The 20,242-nt window shown below is 39.5% G+C and overlaps 2 protein-coding genes across 6 annotated transcripts in view; both read right to left on the bottom strand.

The window, feature by feature from the left end:
- The window catches only part of ICA1L (islet cell autoantigen 1 like), a 59,702-nt gene extending 51,444 nt beyond the window's left edge, over nucleotides 1-8,258 (bottom strand). For 2 of the 5 annotated variants that reach the window (XM_043910364.1, XM_043910368.1), the window contains exon 1: nucleotides 7,158-7,830. In XM_043910364.1, coding sequence (XP_043766299.1) covers nucleotides 7,158-7,177 — 20 coding nt within the window. In that variant the 5' untranslated portion in view covers nucleotides 7,178-7,830. The other 3 variants (XM_043910366.1, XM_043910365.1, XM_043910367.1) reach the window with 3 other exon arrangements.
- A 2,991-nt stretch (nucleotides 8,259-11,249) lies between these two features.
- The window catches only part of WDR12 (WD repeat domain 12), a 28,386-nt gene continuing 19,393 nt past the window's right edge, over nucleotides 11,250-20,242 (bottom strand). The window contains exons 9-13 of the mRNA XM_043910362.1: nucleotides 18,310-18,450; nucleotides 18,048-18,153; nucleotides 17,748-17,880; nucleotides 16,924-16,996; nucleotides 11,250-16,117 (exon numbers count right to left, since the gene is read on the bottom strand). Coding sequence (XP_043766297.1) covers nucleotides 16,040-16,117; nucleotides 16,924-16,996; nucleotides 17,748-17,880; nucleotides 18,048-18,153; nucleotides 18,310-18,450 — 531 coding nt within the window. The 3' untranslated portion in view covers nucleotides 11,250-16,039. The remainder of the gene's footprint in view (nucleotides 16,118-16,923; nucleotides 16,997-17,747; nucleotides 17,881-18,047; nucleotides 18,154-18,309; nucleotides 18,451-20,242) is intronic.

Below are 20,242 nucleotides of genomic sequence, written 5' to 3'. Positions count from 1 at the left end.
TGTCTTCTCATTTTGTTCATGTTTCCTTTGCTGTACAAAGCTTTTTTTCCCCCTTTTTTTCATACAAAGCTTTTAAGTCTAATTAGGTCCCACTTGTTTATTCCTGCTTTTATTTTCTTTGCCTTAAAATTAGGCAGAAGGGGATTTCCCTGGTGGTGCAGTGCCTAAGACTCTGCACTCCCAATGCAGGGTACCCAGGTTCCATCCCTGCTCAGGGAACTAGATCCTACATGCCGCAACTAAGAGCTCTCATGCCACAACAACAGATCTCTCATGCCATAACAAAGATCGAAGATCCCACATCCCACAACTAAGACCCAGCACAGCCAAGAAAAGATATAATTTTTGTTTTATAAAGGCAGAAGACCTGAAGAGACATTTTTTCAAAGAAGACATACAGATGACCAACAAGGTAATGAAAAGATGCTCAACATGGTTAAACATCAGGGAAATGCAAATTAAAATTCCACAATGAGACATCACCTCACACCTATCAGGAAGTTTCCATAAAAAAAGAATACATACAAAAAATACTGGGGAAGATGTGGAGAACAAGAACCCTTGTACATTGTTGGTAAGAAGATAAATTGGTACAGCCATTGTCGAAAACAGTATGGCAGTTTCTCAAAAAACTAAAAATAGAACTACCATATGACCCAGCAATTTCACTCCTGGGTACATATTTCAGAAAAAATTAAAAACACTAATTTGAAAAGAGACATGCATCCCAATGTTCATAGCACCACTGTTTACAGTTGCCAAGGTATGGAAGCAACTTAAGTGTCCAGGGCTTCCCTGATGGTTCAGAAGGAAAAGAATCTGCCTGCAATGTCGGAGACCCGGGTTCAATCCCTGGAGAAGGGAATGGAAACCCACTCCAGCATTCTTGCCTGGAGAATTCCATGGACAGAGGAACCTGGCGGGCTACAGTTCATGGGGTCAGAAAGAGTGGGACACGACTGAGCAGCTAACACTTCTACTCCCACTTACTAAGTGTCCACCAGTAGACAAATGGATAAATAAGATATGGTATATATACATACAATGGAATACTACTCAGCCATAATAAAAGAATGAAAGTTTTCATTTGCAACAATATGGACTGACTTGGAGGTTATTTTGCTAAGTGAAATAAGTCAGAGAAATACAAATACTGTACGGTATCACCCACAAGTGGAATCTAAAATGAAGCAAACTAGGGAATATAACAAAAAGGAAACAGACTCAGATAGAGAGAAAAAACCAGTGGTTACCAGTGGAGTAAGGGAAGAGGGGAGGGGGAAATAGGGGTAGGAGATTAAGAGGTACAAACTACTATGCATAAAATAAACTGCAAGGATATACCGTACATCACAGGGAATATAGCCACTGTTTTAAAATAACTACAAGTGGTGTATAACCCTTAAAAATTACTGTATACCTGCAACTTATATAATATTCTCCATGAACTATATCTCAATTATAAACAAATTTTAAAAATCCCTCTATCATTAAATCAGGTTCCCAATGGAAAAAAAATTACATCTCACAGCACTGACCATTCAGATATGACCCAAATCAAATCCCTTATGATTATACAGTAAAAGTAACAAATAGATTCAAGGGATTAGATCTGATAGACAGAGTGCCTGAAGAACCATGGATGGAAGTTCATGACATTGTACAGGAGGCGGTGATCAAAAACCATCTCCAGGAAAAAGAAATGCAGAAAGGCAAAATGGTTGTCTGAGGAGGCCTTACAAATAGCTGAAAAGAAGAGAAGTGAAAGGTAAATGGGAAAAGGAAAGATGCATTCAGCCATCTGAATGCAGAGTTCTAAAGAATAGCAAGGAGAGAAAAGAAAGCCTTTCTCAGTGATCAGTGCAAAGAAACAGAGAAAAACAACAGAATGGTAAGGACTAAAGATTGCTTCAAGAAAATTAGAAATACCAAGGGAACATATCATACAAAGATAGACACAATAAAGGTGAGAAATGGTATGGACCTAACAGAAGCAGAAGATATTAAGAAGTGGCAAGAATACACAGAAGAACTATACAAAAAAGATCTTAATGACCCAGATAACTGTGATGGTGTGATCATTCACCTGGAGCTAGACATCCTGGAGTGTGAAGTTAAGTTGGCCTTACGAAGCATAAATAGGTGATGGAATTCCAGCTGAGCTATTTCAAATCCTAAAAGATGATGCTGTGAAAATGTTGCACTCAATATGTCAGCAAATTTAGAAAACTCGGCAGTGGCCAAAGGACTGGAAAAGGTCAGTTTTCATTCCAATCCCAAAGAAAGGCAATGCCAAAGAATGTTCAAACTACCGCACAATTGCACTCATCTCACATACTAGAAAAGTAATGCTCAAACTTCTCCAAGCCAGGCTTCAGCAATACATGAACCGAGAACTTCCAGATGTTCAAGCTGGATTTAGAAAAGGCAGAGGAACCAGAGATCAAATTGCCAAGATCCACTGGATAACAGAAAAGCAAGAGAATTTCAGAAAAACATCTACTTCTGCTTTATTGACTATGCCAAAAGCCTTTGACTGTGTGGATCACAACAAAGTGTGGAAAATTCTTTAAGAGATGGTTATACCAGACCACCTGACCTGCCTCCTGAAAAACCTGTTTGCAGGTCAAGTAGCAACAGCTGGTACAGGACTTGGACAATGGACTCCTTTCCCAAATTGGGAAAGGAGTATGTCAAGTCTGTATATTGTCACCCTGCTTATTTAACTTATATGCAGAGTACATCATGCGAAATGCTGGGCTGGATGAACCACAAGCTGGAATCAAGACTGCCAGGAGATACATCAATAATCTCAGATATGCAGATGACACAACCCTTATGGCAGAAAGTGAAGAGGAACTAAAGAGCCTCTTGATGAAAGTGAAACAGGAGAGTGAAAAAGCTGACTTAAAACTCAACATTCAACAAACAAAGATCATGGCAAAATGGCATCAGTCCCATCATTCCATGGCAAACAGATGAGGATACAATGGAAACAGTGACAGACTTTATTAATTTTCTGGGACTCCAAAATCACTGCAGATGGTGACTGTAGCCATGAAATTAAAAGACGCTTTCTCCTTGGAAGAAAAGCTATGACCAACCTAGACAGCATATGAAAAAGCAGAGACATTACTGTGCCAGCGAAGGTCCGTATAGTCAAAGCTATGACTTTTCCAATAGTCATGTATGGACGTGAGAGTTGGACTATAAAGAAAGCTGAGTGCCGAAGAATTGATGCTTTTGCACTGTGGTGTTGGAGAAGACTCTTGAGAGTCCCTAGGACTGCAAAGTGATCAAACCAGTCAATCCTAAATGAAATCAGTTCTGAATATTCATTGGAAGGACTGGTGCTAAAGCTGAAGCTTCAATACTTTGGCCACCTGATGTGAAGAAATGACTCACTGAAAAGACCCTGATGCTGGGTAAGATTTTTTTTTTTTTGCTGGGTAAGATTGAAGGGAGGAGGAGAAGGGGACAAAAGAGGATAAGATGGTTGGGTGGCATCACCAAGTTGATGAGTCTTAGCAAGCTCCAGGAGTTGGAGATGGACAGGGAAGCCTGGTGTACTGCAGTCCACGGGGTTGCAAAGAGGTGGACACAACTGAGTGCCTGAACTGAGCTGATAGCACTGAAGCCAATGAATAAATGTCAGATAAAACGAAGTCTGCATGAGATCTAAAGAGGATGTCCAAATCCGACCAGCAGCTCCTCTAATCTGAAGCAGGTTCGATTCTGGCGAATTGAATACGTTCTGAAGAACAGTCCCAATAATTAATCACTAACTTGAAGATGTGAATTCTTTCGCAAGCACAGCCAGACTTAAGGAGACAGTTGGCTTGTCTTCTTATATTATCATATGCTTGCAAAGAAGACTACTGAAGAAGAGATCATTGTGTTTATGGTGGGAAATGTTTCTTTTAAGCTCTTCTGGTGTCTATGAAGGAAAATATTCTATAAATATTCCCAGCTTCTTGCCCTTTCTCTCCTACAGTGAGAAACCTGACTGGTAAATTAACCACTGGTCTACATTTCTTGACTGAGTAGAGCTAATCTATCAAGCCAGAGAATTAGTGAATTAGGTCTTTTTTTAACCTCTAATCCACCACTTGCAACCTAATCAGAATGAGGTAAAAGTCTTAGGCAAGTGTGTCTATTATGAAGACCAAAACTTTCCCTTATGCGGGCTATTTCAGGTATGGACTAGGGGACAGAAATATTAAAAGAACATTGATATGATACACATCCTCTAAAAGTTCTCTCAATATTAAAGTTTATCTCCATCTGCCTAGGTCTTGACTACATGTGAACTGGTTTCAATCCTAAGGGATAAGAAAAAGGCCAGAGGTATTATGTACTGGGCTCCCTAAACCCTACAATGGCCAGGGTATTTTTAGTTCTCCCTGCCAAGAGGCAAGGCACGGCTGCAGAGAAACAGAACAACAAGCTGGTGTCGACCATGCGCAGCAGACAAAAGCGCCCTAGAATAATCACAGATCTATTAGTATTCACCTGCCTCTAGAACCAGTGACTAACACACGCTATGGGAAACCACTTAAAGAGAGCATATAAACACTGTCCCCAAGAAGCCAGTTAAAGAAGAGATCACAATAAGGTACCCATTCACCTATGCAGCCTCTGAAACTGTTATTCCAAGGGACAGGGTTATATAATAAACTACTTCTGCTACTCCTGGGCAAAAAGCAGGCCAGAACAGAACTGCTCTTTCCAACAACAACATGCAAATTAAATAACAAGAAAAAGCAGCACTACAAGAAAAGAAAGTGAAAGTGAAGTCACTCAGTCCTGTCCAACTCTTTGCGACCCCATGGACTGCAGCCTACCAGGCTCCTCTGTCCATGGGATTTTCCAGGCAAGGGTACTGGAGTGGGTTGCCATTTCCTTCTCCAGGGGATCTTCCCAATCCAGGGATCGAACCCGGGTTTACTGCACTGCAGGCAGATTCTTTACCATCTGAGTCACCAGGTAAGCCACAAGAAAAGAAGGAGGGATCATAAAGCGAGAAAGGGGGAAAATATATACATCTGAAAAACTGCTTCATAGAACAGGTTTAAAGAAAAACTGGTTTGCCTGAAGATAAATGGAACAAAACTCCATAAAAGAGATTTTTTTTTAGTAAGAGCTAAAGGAAGCTAAATATATAAAGAAAAATAAGAAAAAAACACCAGAGACCTCAAAACTACATCAGAAACAATTCCAAGTAGAATAATTACTTCAGAAAACTAAGTTAATAATACTGATGACAAACCTGGGAAGATCATTCAGAATGAAGATTATAAAATAAAGGTGGTTAGACTTAAAGTGGTTAGAACAAAATGATGTATAGGTTTGGAATATAAACAACTGAGATCTAATCTAAGTAATATTTTTGGACAGAGAAAGACATATGGAAAAGCCAAAATACTCAAGAATATAAAGCTGAAAACTGAAGGGGTACGTCGTGTTCCAGGAAAAATCAATACAGAACGATCAAGAATAAGATATACTGTGGAATGTTGCTGAATTTTAAGGGCAAAGAAAGAATGCTACTAGGATCCAGATGAAAAAAGAGGACCACCTACAAGTTAAATAATTCATCTTGACCTCAGGCATCTCCTCAGCCACATTAAATTATGGATAAAAGTGAGACTGTACAGTGCTGAGGGTAAAAGAATATGACATGGAATTTTCTCCATAACTGTAATACAATTTTAATGGATATATAACATTTCATTTGTATGCATGTACTATAATCTACTTGACTGGTCTTTTATTGACGGATATTTAGACTGCTTCTAGAATTTTATTATTTCAAACCATGCTGAAATTAATAAACATATATGTATTATTTAAAATACTTGTAAGTGTACTATAAAATTAATTCCAGGACATATAAGGGCTGAATCAAGAGTTTATGCATTAAAAAAACTTTAAACCTGAAGTGATATTTCCAAATGAGTCAACAAGGGGAAAATCATCATAATAATAATACAATAAAGAATTACATAGAGTGCTCGATTCGGCAGCACATATACTAAAAAAAAAAAAAAATTACATAGAAAGCAAATATTGAATGCGAGCAGAAGTTTGAAAAGTCTGACTTCAGAAAAAAGGAGACACATAACAGATGAAAGAAAAACACAATGGAAAAGGGGAATAAGGATATTATATAACAAAATCCAGTTCACATGAGGAAATCTTTCCAGTCACAGACATACTGAAAAGTCTTTCACACACCCCATCTGTTGTTGTTAAAGAATAAAAATTTAAAGGAGGCACAGCGAGTACCGAGAAAGGTAAACAACAAAGAAAAGGAAAAATTTCTAATAAAGCATGTACTGCTGCACAATGAAATACAGAGCTTGGCAGTGTAGTAGAACAAAACAATACTGCTTTATATCTGATATTTCATATTTTGATATTTTGTTCTAATTCAGTCATTGGTATAAATTTTATTGCTTTATAATAAATATTTCTAAAAAAAATATGGCTTCCTAGTTTTTCCACCAGTCTTATGTTTGCAGTTTTTACACTTTGGACTGTCTGATCTCTGAGCAACCATCTAACCCTAATTACTGTTAATTAGAACAATGTCTTGCACATAACTGTTTCAACGTCAAGATGTACAATAATTTTGCACTATTTAAATACATAAATTTCAAAGAATACTGGATATGTCAGGCAAAGACGAATACAAAAACGACTAGAAAGTTTGGTCATATAAAAAATATATACATACCACTGGATGATGTTTATTTGGCCAGTAAATTATTAGTATAATCAACTCCTACTAAAGGATGAGGCACCTGTGGCTACTGCATAAATATTGATGTGAAGATCATTAAAGGAATATCAGCTTACAGTACGTTAACTGGGTCAGAACCAAACAAATCAATACATACTTAGAAAAAAAACCCAAACCATGGTTAAACGTTATCTTCCCAATAAGCTATTCCACGGTGATCCATAGCTTATGATAGCTTTTATGCTCCGTGCATCAAGATAATCTATTGCTTGAAAAATAACCCCACCCCCTCTACTGGTAAATCCACAGCATCTTGGGTTAATTGCCAGGATGGATTTTTTTTTTTTTTCTCCCCTCTCCATCTTTCTCAGAGCATCAGGTATATAACTGCTGACAGCACTTGGGCACTGACCAGGTGATCCGAGTTTCCATGACCGCCTAGGATCGGTCCGTGGCGCTGGGATAAAGGCCTCGGGCTGCAAGATTTGTGCGCCGGGACTCTCGTTAGCTCCTGCCGGCCGCACTTCGTCTTAAACTGCGCCTTTACTTAGGCTGTGTTTTTACCCATTGCTAACCATTTAGTTTCTAAAGAAGACATTCCCATTACAAAATAACGACAGGAAAATAACAAGATAAAAAAGAGGTCAGCAGGGAAGCACCTAAAACCCGAGAGCATCTGCTTCTAATGGAAGCGACATCCACCTTCGAGAGAAATCACTCAGTCAAGCCTCAGGCCCCGGCGCTCCTTCGCTCCCCGGGGGGAGCGTGGGCGGGACTCCCTCAGTCCCGAGGGGACGCAGGCAAGCCTAAAACCACTGCCAGCCCGATCTGCCCAGAGTAAGCCCGGAGGAGCTCGGCCAGGACCTCGTTCGGGACGGAGGCCGCAGGGGCTGGGGTCCCCAAGGGAACCGAGAAGGCCGCCGAGGCCCCGAGAGACCGCGTGCGCGCGTGGCGGGCACCTCCCGCCGGCGCAGCCACCCGGGGCGTCGCCATGGGAACCAAGGGTTTGGCCTCCGGACCCCGGTCGGCCGGGGAAGGCGCGGCCCTTCCGCCGCCCCGCAGGGTTGGAGCCCGGGGAGGCCGCCGCCGACGCTCACCTCGACGCCGGAGTCGCGACGCGCGCGTCCTCCGCGGCCGAGCGCGGCGCGGTGGGTCCTGGTGCCGGTTCCTGCCGCCGCCGCCGCTGGGGCGCTCCCGCAGCCGCTGCCCCTCCGCACCAGAGCGTGGAGGTGTCGGGCTCCCGCCGCGGGAGGCGGGAGATTTAAACGCTGCGGCCTGGCGCACGCGGGAGCCGCGCTGCCCTCGGCGCCTCGGCCCGGCGTCCTCCGCGTTCACGCCTGTCGGGCTCCCGCCTAGCCCCGACCCGCGGAGGCCCCGGCTCTTAGCCGGTTCTTGAAGAAACTCCGGGACCCTCACTGCTCCTCCTTTCCGGAATCCCTCTAATAAAGTGAAATGACAAACACCAAGTCGTTAGAACAGCGGTGTAAGGTACTTGCGTGGGCGCCCTCCGAGGCGTGGGGAAGTCTGCGCTCCTCTTCTGAGCCCGGAGCCCCGGACCCCGCCGCCTCCCAGCCCCGCTGCAGCTGCGGGCGCTGTGCTTCCACCCCTGTGGGGACAGACGCTTCTGAGCCCTGGTCATCCCTGAGTCCTCGGGGGCTTCTCATCACGCGTGGCGGCACGCGGGAAACGTTCACGTGCTGTATAACTCTTATTTAAAAGTGTAAAGAGGATTAAGTCAACGATTTAATTACTGACCTGAGAGGCACATTTGTGCCTGCGTGCTCAGTCGTGTCTGACTCTCTGCGACCCCATGGACGGTAGCTCCGCCAGGTTCCTCTGTCCATGGGATGTTCTAGGCAAGAATACTGGGGTGGGTAGCCATGCCCGTCTCCTGGGGATCTTCCCCCCGCACCGACGGATCGAACCCTTCTGAGCCATTGGGGAAGCCCCAACTTAACCACAGTTTGTCATAAACGACTCTTCAAGAATCAAAGGTAAAACCTGCACCTAAAAACCTCAGGAAAAAATATTGGAAATAAGGCAAAAGTAAAATTCTGTTATTGGTGGAATATAATTTAAGCTCAGAGTGCTTGCTTTTTATTTATTTATTTGGTTGCCCGGGGTCTTAGTTGCAGCATGTGGTATCTTTAAGTTGTGGCATGTGGGATCGAGTTCCCTGACCAGGGAACAAACCTGGGTCCTCTGCTTTGAGAGCATGACCTTAGTCACTGGACTACCAAGGAAGTCCCAAAGTGCTTTCCTTTTAAAGGTTAACAAAAGTTATCAACTTTGAAACTTTACAAAATGTGAATTAGTCACAGCTGTGACATATGGGCTAGCAAGGAAAAAAGCTTGAGGTGGTAATTAAAGTCAATAACATTATGAAAAATATAAACATGGGGTGAGATTCTAGAATATTATTACAAAGTACTTAGCTTAAAAATCCGGGGGGGGGTAGGTTTTATAATAAGAAAAAGGGTAAGCTATTTATACTACAGAGCTAATTTGAACTGAGAATTAAGTCTTTAGACCAGGAATTCTAACCCTGAGATATATGAAGTTTCAAGGTGAATACATGAAATAATATGCAAAAATTTGGCTCTTTTTTTTTTTTTTTAAAGAAAGAATCTTCAGCTTTCCTCAGAATCTCACAGTCCAGATCCTTAGAAGGGTAAGAGTTATAATTTGGCAAATATGATGTTTGCTGTAATTCCGAGGACCTTTCCTGACTCAGGTGTCCCTTCTAAAGGCATACCTATACTCTCAAATTCAACTACTCTACTGTATTTACCTGCCTGTCTCTCCATTAGGTGCTTCTCCATATGCATGTCCATAGCCTTATCTATTAGTGCAGTGCCTAATGCACACTTCCTTACGAATGAGTTTATTCAATTAATAAATGAACAGAAAGGATACCTAACTAACAACTGAAGTATACAATGTCAATTACCTACAAAGAACTGAACACCTTTCTCCCCAAAGAATAAATGCTTCTAATATGGTAAGCAAGATGACTTCAAAACTGTTACTATACAGCATAGTAAGTTTCTTGGGATATTTTAGAAAGTGCTTATTTCAACTGGATGATGTTTAACTCAAGAGGATATTCAACTAATAGCTTCTACAGGTCAACCTGAAGCAGAGGAAGGGCCTCCAAGGAACACAGTAGGAAGTCAGGTAGTGACTCTAGGGCCAAAACTGTTGGTTTTGCTCACTTAATTAGGGAAAATTACCAAGAGATATACAATGTCTCTGAGCCAAATAATGTAGCATTTACACATCTCTTTCCTTTACAGGTCACAGAAAAGCGTCCATGTGGGAGCACAGTATAGGAAAGGTGTCAGCAAGCAAGGTCGAGCTACTGACACTCTTCCTGGCCAGGAATCGGTCTTCTCACTCATGGTGTTGGATTGATGAGAACTATTTAAATGTCCTTGTACAAATCCCTTAACAAATGAGGCAGCAGTAGTTAAAATGTAGTGTTTCATTAAAAAAAAAAAAAGGCCTTTTTATAAAATGAAAGGATTTAACACTATGAAAATACTTTATATAGGAGTGTTTAATTTTGTTAAGAAGTATCAAACATTCAGAAAACTGCTATTTCATTTCCTTCAACATACTAATAGATTTATCCCAGGATAAGCAGTGTTTTCCTCCATTTCAGGCTTCCACAAGCTAACTAGAAAAGCGGACCATTAGATGGCTTGGAATTTGGAGATCCACAATCTAGGATCCCAACCTGGAGTCCAGATTTCCTTAGAGAGCAATGATCTTTACTTTTATTTTTGCACCATCAAGCATGCCTCTGGTTGTTCAGTCGCTCAGTCGTGTCTGACTCTTTGCGACCCCATGGACTGCAGCATGCCAGCCTTTCCTGTCCTTCACCATTTCCTGGAGTTTGCTCAGAGTCATGTCCATTGAGTCGTTGATGCCATCCAACCATCTCATCCTCTCCCCTTCTCCTCCTGTCTTCAGTCTTCCCTAGCATCAGGGTCTTTTCCATTGAGTCGGCTCTTCGCAACAGGTGGCCAAAGTATTGGAGGTTCAGCTTCAGAATCAGTCCTTCCAGTGAATATTCAGGGTTGATTTCCTTTAGGATTGACTAAAGCATGGATTAGGATTGATAAGCCTCCAGTTAACATCCCAAATAAAACCTCAGTTGATATTAGAAAACACATTAAGAATTCTGCCCTCTTGTTTTATTCTTAAGGATTAGGGACCTGTTGAACCTGATGTCATGAAGCCTGATACCATGGAAATAGCTCCATTTCTTCCAGGTGTTCGTCTTTCTTTTCAGAAGCAGCAGGTCAGTGGCAGTCAGTCAAAGTGTGGAGAAACTATCTCCCCAGATGCTCATGCTACTAATGACTTACACGTGGCAAGGTAAGTATGCTTACTTTCCCATACTGCATTTTTGTTGATTCAAATAAGGCTACAATTAGGATTATTGAAATGAATTGTTTAAAATGTGAATTGTTAAGAGACATAAAAAGGTATTTCCTCCTCCTGAAACAATCACTGAACTTTATTTGGTGTTATTAAGTCCCAGGCATATAGCTATACATAGAATTGACATGTTGCAAACTTTCTATCAGATTGTACCTAACCGAGATCATTTTCCTGTCGTCTTTATTATTTGGAAACATGTCGCTGAGTTCTGCGACTAATTGGTTTTATACCATCACACTAGATATTTAACCTGTTTGAGTTGAGGTTTCCTTTAACATGAATAACATGATAATTAAAATGATACAAATAACAGGATAATTTTCAAAGTTCCTATTTTGCTTATATTTCACAATTCCTATGTGAAAATAATAGCAATGGATCTTGAAAGTACACATTTTCATATTATTATGCTAATACATTAAGTTGTATACTAAAATCAAGATCAATTCTAAAGGCGAAAACATGCAAAGCTGAACATGGTAATTTGGTACCAAATAAATGCCACTTATATTTGTGTACAACCTTTCTTTCATCTAGGTGAAGACATTTTCCCACTTACTCTTTACATGTATGAAAAAATATTGTTCTTATGCATGACTTAAGAATGGGCAGAATTTGTATGATTAAGAGCTTGAGCTCTGAGATAAATCCAAATTCAGATTCTTATTCTGCTATTTACTGGCTGCATGAAATCTAGTCAAATAACTTGACCTCTGTAGCAAATATTCTCCTTTAAGATAAAGATCTCTTGCTTTTTGCCAGGAGATTCCCTGGGGCTCCAGTGGTTTGAACTCACTGCTTTCACTGCCATGGCAGGGGTTCAGTCCCTGGTGGGAGAACTAAGGTCTTGCAAGCCCCGCAGTGCAACCAAATAAAATAAATCTTTTAGTAGCCATGTCAGAAGATTGTTACAGAGGGATAGTTTTTTGCTGTTTTTATAGACACCACCGGAAGATGATACACTTCATCTAATTATATTAAACCAAAAACCCCCTTTTCTACTAAGCTACGTTAAAGATATATTTGGCTTATGTGACATAATAATAAAACATGAATATGGTTACTAATAGAAGTCTACAATAGTCAAAAAATGTCAGTATTAAAGTGACTTAACAAAATTTCTGCTGATTTTATACCTGGCAGTTTCTGATTTGCAAAGTTTGGATATCACTTGTCAAATGAAACCTGATTCTAATTAGTGGCTTTTTAAATAAAACATATTAATTGAATACCCTTGCTCATGCATACTGTTGAAGTGTCATTCCCCCCCCCCCTTTTAAGAATAGAAGGTTTGGTGTGTTTGTGTAGTCGCTTAGTCGTGTCTGACTCTTTTTGACCCTATGGACTGTAGCTTGCCAGGTTCCTCTATCCATGGGGATTCTCTTGGCAGGAACACTGGAGTGGGTTGCCATGCCCTCCTCTAGGGGATCTTCCTAACCCAGGGATCAAAGTGGGGTCTCCTGCATGGCAGGCGGATTCTTTACCAGCTGAGCTACCAGGGAAGCCCAGAAGGTTTGGTAGTATATAACAAAGATTAATATTTCTCCTTATAAGCAACTGATTTTTCAAAACTATAACATTGGCCAACCCAGTACACCAAAATAATTTTTATAAACAGATTTCAATGTTATTATCAGAAGTTCCCAGATAGTTTCACTTTGTAGGGCTGTTTGTCCAATTATGTGTATTTTATGTCAATTTGAAATTTGATTTGTACTTTCCTCCTGATAATGCTAAGAAGCATTCCAAAATATGCATTGTTGACAACAGTTCCAAAATGGTCATTCTAAATTTGAAGAATATGAAAAACACTGGTCATCTATTCATAGAAAAACTATTGTATCATTTTATATAGAATAAAAACTTAAGTAACTAAAATTTCTACTCTAATAATCTCTAGGTAATCATCACAGTCAGGTTTTATTTTCACAGTTTCCAATATAGGAAGATCATCATCTTACATAAGACCTGGAAGGCAGCTTTATTTAAGAGGAAAATAAAATTAAACTTCTTAGCATATGAAAATATTATGCTTTCTGCCACAAGATATTTCTGAGCTATCATTTCTTTCTGTGCTGCTCCCCCTGCCAGAAATAAATTTCATCTTCACTTTCCCAACCAATTATCTGTCCAAATCTCGATCAGATGTCACTCTTCTACATGCCTTTCTTGGTGGCCACTTCCCTCCCCACAAAGGTAACTGCTCCTTTCTCTATGCTTCCTTTCTGCCTTAGATTCACATCTTTCTTTGCACTTAGGATACTGTTGTAACCAGTTTTTAATTGAGCATCTCCCATGTGAAAATGTGATCTTTTTGAAGGTAGTCTCCATATCTTATACATTTTCTACCCTTCCCTCCACCCCAGCAGAGACCCTGGTACATGGTAGAAGTGAAGTGAAGTCGCTGTCGTGTCCAACTCTTTGCGACCCCATGGACTGTAGCTTACAAGTCTCCTCTGTCCATGGAATTTTCCAGGCAAGAGTACTGGAGTGGGTTGCCATTTCCTTCTCCAGGGGATCTTCCCAACCCAGGGATCGAACCAGGATCTCCCACATTGCAGGCAGACACTTTACCATCTGAGCTATCAGGGAAGCCATTGGACTGACTTTTTCAGCAATTGGAGTATATTTTGTGCCTAACTTTAAAATTAGGAAGTTTGTTGCCAAACAGAAATCTCTTAACACTTTGAAGAGGTAAAAATAAGGATTAACATGTTTATGAACGGTATTACCATGGCAAGGCAGCGTAGATGACCCTGTACTGGTCTGCAGGTTCTGAACACTGCACTGTCTGGTTCCCAAATTCCAGCTCTAGAAAAGCAGCTCCACTCACTTCTCCAAGCAAATCTTAGGAGCAAACAAGTCCACGGGAGGTCCCTGTCTCCGGTGTAACTAAAATGGAGGAAAATGGACTATCGAAAGGGACCCTCTACTTTTTTAGACAAGACAAACAATGGGAGGTAGGAAAACACTATGTTTTAAAAGGACTTAAGTCTTCTAGCTTTCTCTTGGCCTCTCATGCTCTTCCTGTTTGGAGAGTAAGATCTAACCGCTTGAGTTACATAAGGGTTTGGTAAGGATCAATCAGTCTTTCTCTAAGAGACTTGGCCACTGATACTACATCCCGCAAAGGAGAATCCCTAAACCATGAATGTATCCTGCGTCGGCACCATCGTTAAGAATAGGCTTGGAAACAGGACTTGATGCCACTTCCTTCTTTGTCCTTCATCTAGTAAACTGACCTCTTTGAGCCTGTGTTAGGCGCTCAGTCAGTGTCCCACTCTTGGCAGCCCCATGGAGTCCATCAGGTTTCTTTGTCCATGGGATTCTCCAGGCAAGAATACTGGGAGTGGGTTGCCATTCCCTCCTCCAGGGGAGCGTCCCAACCCAGGCATTGAAGCCAGGTTTCCTGCATTGCAGATAGGTTCTTTGCTGTCTGAGCCAGCAGGGAAGCCCTTCACCTTTACTTTAACCACCTAGGTTATGCATACTACATGTGAGCAGAACAGACTGGGAGAGTTAAGAAAAATATTTTCTGTAACTCTGTTCTTAAGGTTCATTCAGAACCGTCCAGAAGAGGAATATAACTTCATCTTCGTCCTTTGAAAAATAGGGTCAAGAGGGAGTCAGGTCCCTAAGGCGTGTGGCACAAAACCACTTGAACAGTACTGGACTGCCTCTGAACTTCTGTATACTAGAGGACTAATTGTTCACATGGTTTAATCCACTGTCAGCCTGGTTCTCAGCTGCAGCCCGGTTATTCTGGTTGTTTCCTAGGCCTCTGTAATAGGAAACCTCGTATGAGATACATGGCATTAGAGTCTAATGATGAGACCAAACTGATTTCCTGTTTGTTATTTAGAGGCAGAGGTGCTCTGCTTGAGAAATACCAATCCATTAAAGCCACATTTTAAGACATTTACTTTACATATCTGGCATATAATAAATGGATTTAGATAAGTGCTAATGATACAAAAATTTTAGAATGTTTTTACCTAAAACTTACTGAAAGGTTTTGTCTGAAGAATTCTTATCTATACACAAGTGTAAGTGTGGGAGAGAGATTGCTGGCTACCATGAAATCTATATGCTATTTCTAAAGGATTCTGACTTGTCTTTATGTATTTTTAAAATCTTTTATTTATTATTTTTTTGGCCACATTATGCAGCTTGTGGGATCTGAGTTCTCTAATCAGGGACAGATCCCTGGCCCCCAGCATTGCAAACATGGAGTCCTAACCACTGGATCCCTAGGGAATTGCCCTGACTTATCTTTGAAACAAAGTACTTCACTTAAAATGTTTCAACAAATTCTTAATAACTGGCAACATCTACATGTTTTAATGTTCTGAATACTTACAAAGAACATTATTACAGTTACAGAATAACTTTTTTACCAAACACAGATTGTATTTCTTATTTTTCTGTTAAAATTTATTACTTTTTAGATGCTTTTTTTAAACGCTAACTTTAAAAAATGAAGTTTCTCCCTCAGAAATAAAAATCTGAACAATTACTGAACTTTTTTAACACATACTTTTATAGGACTTCAAAAACAAATCGTAATTCAAACCAATACCTTTAGAAGAGAAATTAAAACTCAGTTTAATTTCAAAAGTTTTCATAAGGTAGAGAATGCAGGCCATGTTTTATATTCAATAAACACAACTGTTGTATAATAAATACAAAATAAAAAGACAGTGATAACACTATCATCAAGGGTGAAACAGTATATTAACTTTAATCTAAAAGGCTGCTTCCTGTATCTGTATTGGTGTTAGCTGAGTATTCTCTATTGATTTTATTTACAGAAGGAATCTCTGCAGTCAAATTTATCTTTCACTTTCACGCCCCCACATGGGAAGTCGTAGGCGAATATCTGTAGGAATACAATTTATTGTCTGCTCCTCCACTCAGAAGTAACTGCATAAAGTGAGAGGGGGAAAAAAAATACAGAAGTAAATACAATTATTTCATATGATAGCTAAACCTAATTTAGCCATCAGTAGATATTCTGATTACAGAAAGAATTACAGATGAGCAATTAACTTGCATTGACAGTTAATACTCAGATGTGCCAACTGCATCAAATTTCACTACTATAGCACACGCACACACATACACATATATATACAGTATATTAAAACTTTAAAAGCGATGATTTTAATTTGGTTGAGGCATAATATGCTTTCATACTTTCTATGAAGCATTTGCTAAGGAATGTAATAAAATTAAAAGTTTGAAGGGTAATATAGTTTTACCTATTTAAGAAAATTAAGTCTGTAAAGAACAGCACATTAATTGTTTATAGATAAGTGGATATTACAGATTTTTCAAATAGCCCTAGGACCTATATTTCAAAAGAGTTCTTAGGTAATAAAATAACTAAATTGTAATTCTTTAAGTACATTTTATAATATAGCCATATTATGTAATATTTTTCTAAGTAGGAAATACTTTGACCCAATTAGTCTGAAACAGCAAGTTTACAGACTCAAAAATTTTATTAAAAATACCCTTGAGAAAAAAACTGCCTCAAAATATTCAAATTTTTCTACTCCTAATATTAAAGGATAATTTTTTCTTCTTTAAATGATGAGATTTTGTATTAACTTAGAATACAGAATTATAAATATCAGATACATTGAAACTAATAACTATGTGAACAAACAACAAATTTATTCTAATAATGTAGTCCCTTCTCTATCAAATAACTGATAAATTCTTACCCCTGAGTCTGTCCAGTCTACACTCAGAACTTTGTCTTCATGAGCAGCCAGATCATAGAGAGGAGCCTTACAACTAAAGATGAAAATATTAACATGTTATATGCATTTCATAGTATTAAACAAATATATGTGCATAATCACTTACACTCTTCTGAAAATTTTAGTTTGTCATCCTTGTCCCAATAACCACTTAATCTTAAAATTCTGAGTATTTTCTTTACTATCTCTCCCTGTATCATTAACAGATTACGGGTTTGGTTACTGCCTCTCCATTCTACTTGTAGAAATATGTGAATAAATTATATATACATTCTCTTGGAGGCCCTTTGCACATATTATTATTGTAGCCCTAACTAAAGAAACGAATCTGTAAATTTTTATCTTTAAAAAGTATATACTTTTATAAAAAATAAAAAGTATATACTTTTATTTAATTTCCTATTAACATAATTTCTAATTTGATCAGTTTCATTCACTTAGGCCACTTGCCTTCTAATTCTGTGTCATATTTATATTAAGGCTCAGGATTCTTTTCTGCTATTTTATGTAATGAGGTGAGAAAGATGGACTTCATAAACTTGTGTATTTTTTTTCTTTTGGCAAAAGATAAACTATCACAAATTCATTCAGAATGCAAAAGATAACATATTGAGAAAATTCCTTTGATCCTGGCCTTCCTCTTTGATATCATTTATGTTACATTTCAGGGCATATGACCAAGAACATTTTTTTCACCCTTCTGCTTCTGGATAGTCACTTCAGTGTTCATTTTCTTTGTATTCAACAACTGATATACTTCTTTTATAATCATAAACAGGAATTACCTTCTGGTATCCCACAGCTTAACCATGTTATCTAAAGAACCAGAAATGAGCTGCTGTTCATGGGTAGGAGACCACTTTACTGATGTGACCCAGCCTGTGTGTGAGGTTAGGGACAGCGACACCAAAGAACCATCTGAACAAAACAAAACAGATAACGATGGTTAAATTTTAGAAAAGAGGAGTAGGCAGAACACCCCCCCGCCCAATCAAATTTGTAGAAAAGTGTCTTTCATACACAGCTCTAGTGAGAAGAGAAAGCGGTGTTATTCACACCTCTCCTGTGGAGACTACGTAACTCACCTTTAGCTCGGGGATCCCACAGCCTGATGTGCCTGTCTGTACTTCCAGATGCCAAACGTTTACAGAGTGGAGAATGGGAGATACAATTAAACACTTTATTTCCTGTCTGGGAAGGAAAAAAGAAAAGGAAAGAACATGTAACCAGAGTAGGCTAAAAGTAATCATCTCCTAGAAGTTTACCACTTAAAAGCTCAGTTAAAATGAGTAATTTTTTTTTTTTTAAAAAGCTCAATCAGAGAAGCACTGAATTTGTAAGTCTTACCAAAGTTGACTTTAGACTGCCAGACTCAGCATCCCATACTCTAATTGTGTGGTCCCAAGACGCACTGCAGATTTCTTCAGCATCTGACCACAGAACTGAGGAAATTGCTTCCTTGTGGCCAGAGAGGGTCACAATGGGAGTCTAGAAATGAAAAGACACCCAAAAGGGAAAGCATTTTCAGTTCAGAGTAATCGAAACAATAATAGTGGTTATTACTTCTGAAACCCGTATGCCAGCTATTTTGTCAGGCGCTTAGCTCCCATACCCTGCCCTATTTCATCTTTACAGCAATCCTCTAAGAGACACTTCAGTTGAGAAAGATAACTTGCCCAAGGTCATGCTGCTTAAAGATGGCAGATTTGAGTCTGAACCCAAATACTACTCCAAAATTTGTAGTCTTTCCACAAGATTCTGTCGCTACCCCATCTGCTCTACTTTTCATTTTGAGGAATATTGACACTAAAATTTCCCAATTGACAAACATGTCATAGGTGGAAGCTAGGAGAAAAAGCCCTGGGGGCAGAAAGATGTAGGTTTGAGTTAACGGTGCTGCCATCTTCTACATGACTCTTCCAGGTTAATTAATTTCAATAAGTTATTCTCACCACCTCATTCCTTCAGCATCCAATCTTCAAATAATTTATTAAATTATAAGTGAGTTATGTAAACCTCCTGGTTCATTTATTAAAACTCCAAAATCTCCAACGTCCCTCTCAAAACCCTCAAACTAGGTATGGTGTCTGTATTAAATGAAGAAAATGTAAAAGAAAGAGGGAAAGAGCTCTGAAATGAGGGATAGTCAATCTACTTTTTAACTCTCTTACATTTCACTTCCTTACATGTTAAGGGAATTACACCAGATTAGACATCAGCAAAGTTTTTTGATAAAGGTCCAGAAAGAAAATTTTTTTAGCCTTTCCAGGCCACATACAGTCTCTTTTGCATATTCCTCTTTGTTTTTAAAGCCTGTTAAAAATGTAAAAAGCCCTCAGCTCTCTATAGCACAACAGTAGGCCAGAACGAGAGCGCCTGTTGGGCTGTTATTTGCCACCTCCTGGACCAAGTGATCCCTAAGATCTCTTTTCCAGCTCTAAAATTTTCCTGAAAGTAGTAAAGGAACCTGATAGAGAAGTGAGGAACAGAACAGCCTCTGTTGTGATCCAAAACAAACGTAAGGTAACATAGAGATAATCAGAGGTTCCAGGATAGGAAATGACATGTGAAATGATGGGTAGACTTAAATGAAGAAGCAATTCCGTTCCTAGGTATGAAATTGGAATTGATAAATGAAGACTTTTCAAGAGAAATGAAAACTTAGGTTCATACAAAACACTGCCCACAAGTGTTTCTAGCAGTTTCATTCATAACTGTCAAACCAGAAACAACCCAAATATCCTTCAACTGGTGAATGATTAAACCAACTGTTGTACAATATATCCATACAATAGAATGCTACCCAGAATTTGAAAGGAATAAACCATGATATGGGGGCTTCCCTAGTGGCTCAGACGGTAAAGAATCTGCCTGCAATGCGGGAGACTTGGATTCGATCCCTTGGCTGGGAAGATCTCCTGGAGGAGGGCATGGCCACCTACTCCAGTATTCTCGCCTAGAGAATCCCTATCGACAGAGCAGCCTGGCGGGCTACAGTCCATGAGGTTGCAAAGAGTCTTACATGACTGAGCAACGAGGCCCAGCACAAACCATGATATACGCAATAATTTGGATGAATCTTTGTTTTTCCCCCTTAAATATATTATGTGGGAAAAAAAAACCTTGATGCAAAAGGCTACATACTGTGTGATCCTACTTATATGATATTCTAGAAAAATTCTAGGAATGAAGATCAGATAGTAGTTGTTAGAGTATATAAATAGAAAAGGTTGACTACAAATGGGCAACATGAGTTTTAGGGGATGGCAAACTGTTCCAT

The sequence above is a fragment of the Cervus elaphus genome, chromosome 8 (genome assembly GCF_910594005.1).
Source record: "Cervus elaphus chromosome 8, mCerEla1.1, whole genome shotgun sequence".
Lineage (NCBI taxonomy): Eukaryota > Metazoa > Chordata > Mammalia > Artiodactyla > Cervidae > Cervus > Cervus elaphus.
The sequence above is the reverse complement of the archived record's forward strand: the minus strand, read 5'-3'. Positions and strand labels throughout refer to the sequence as shown.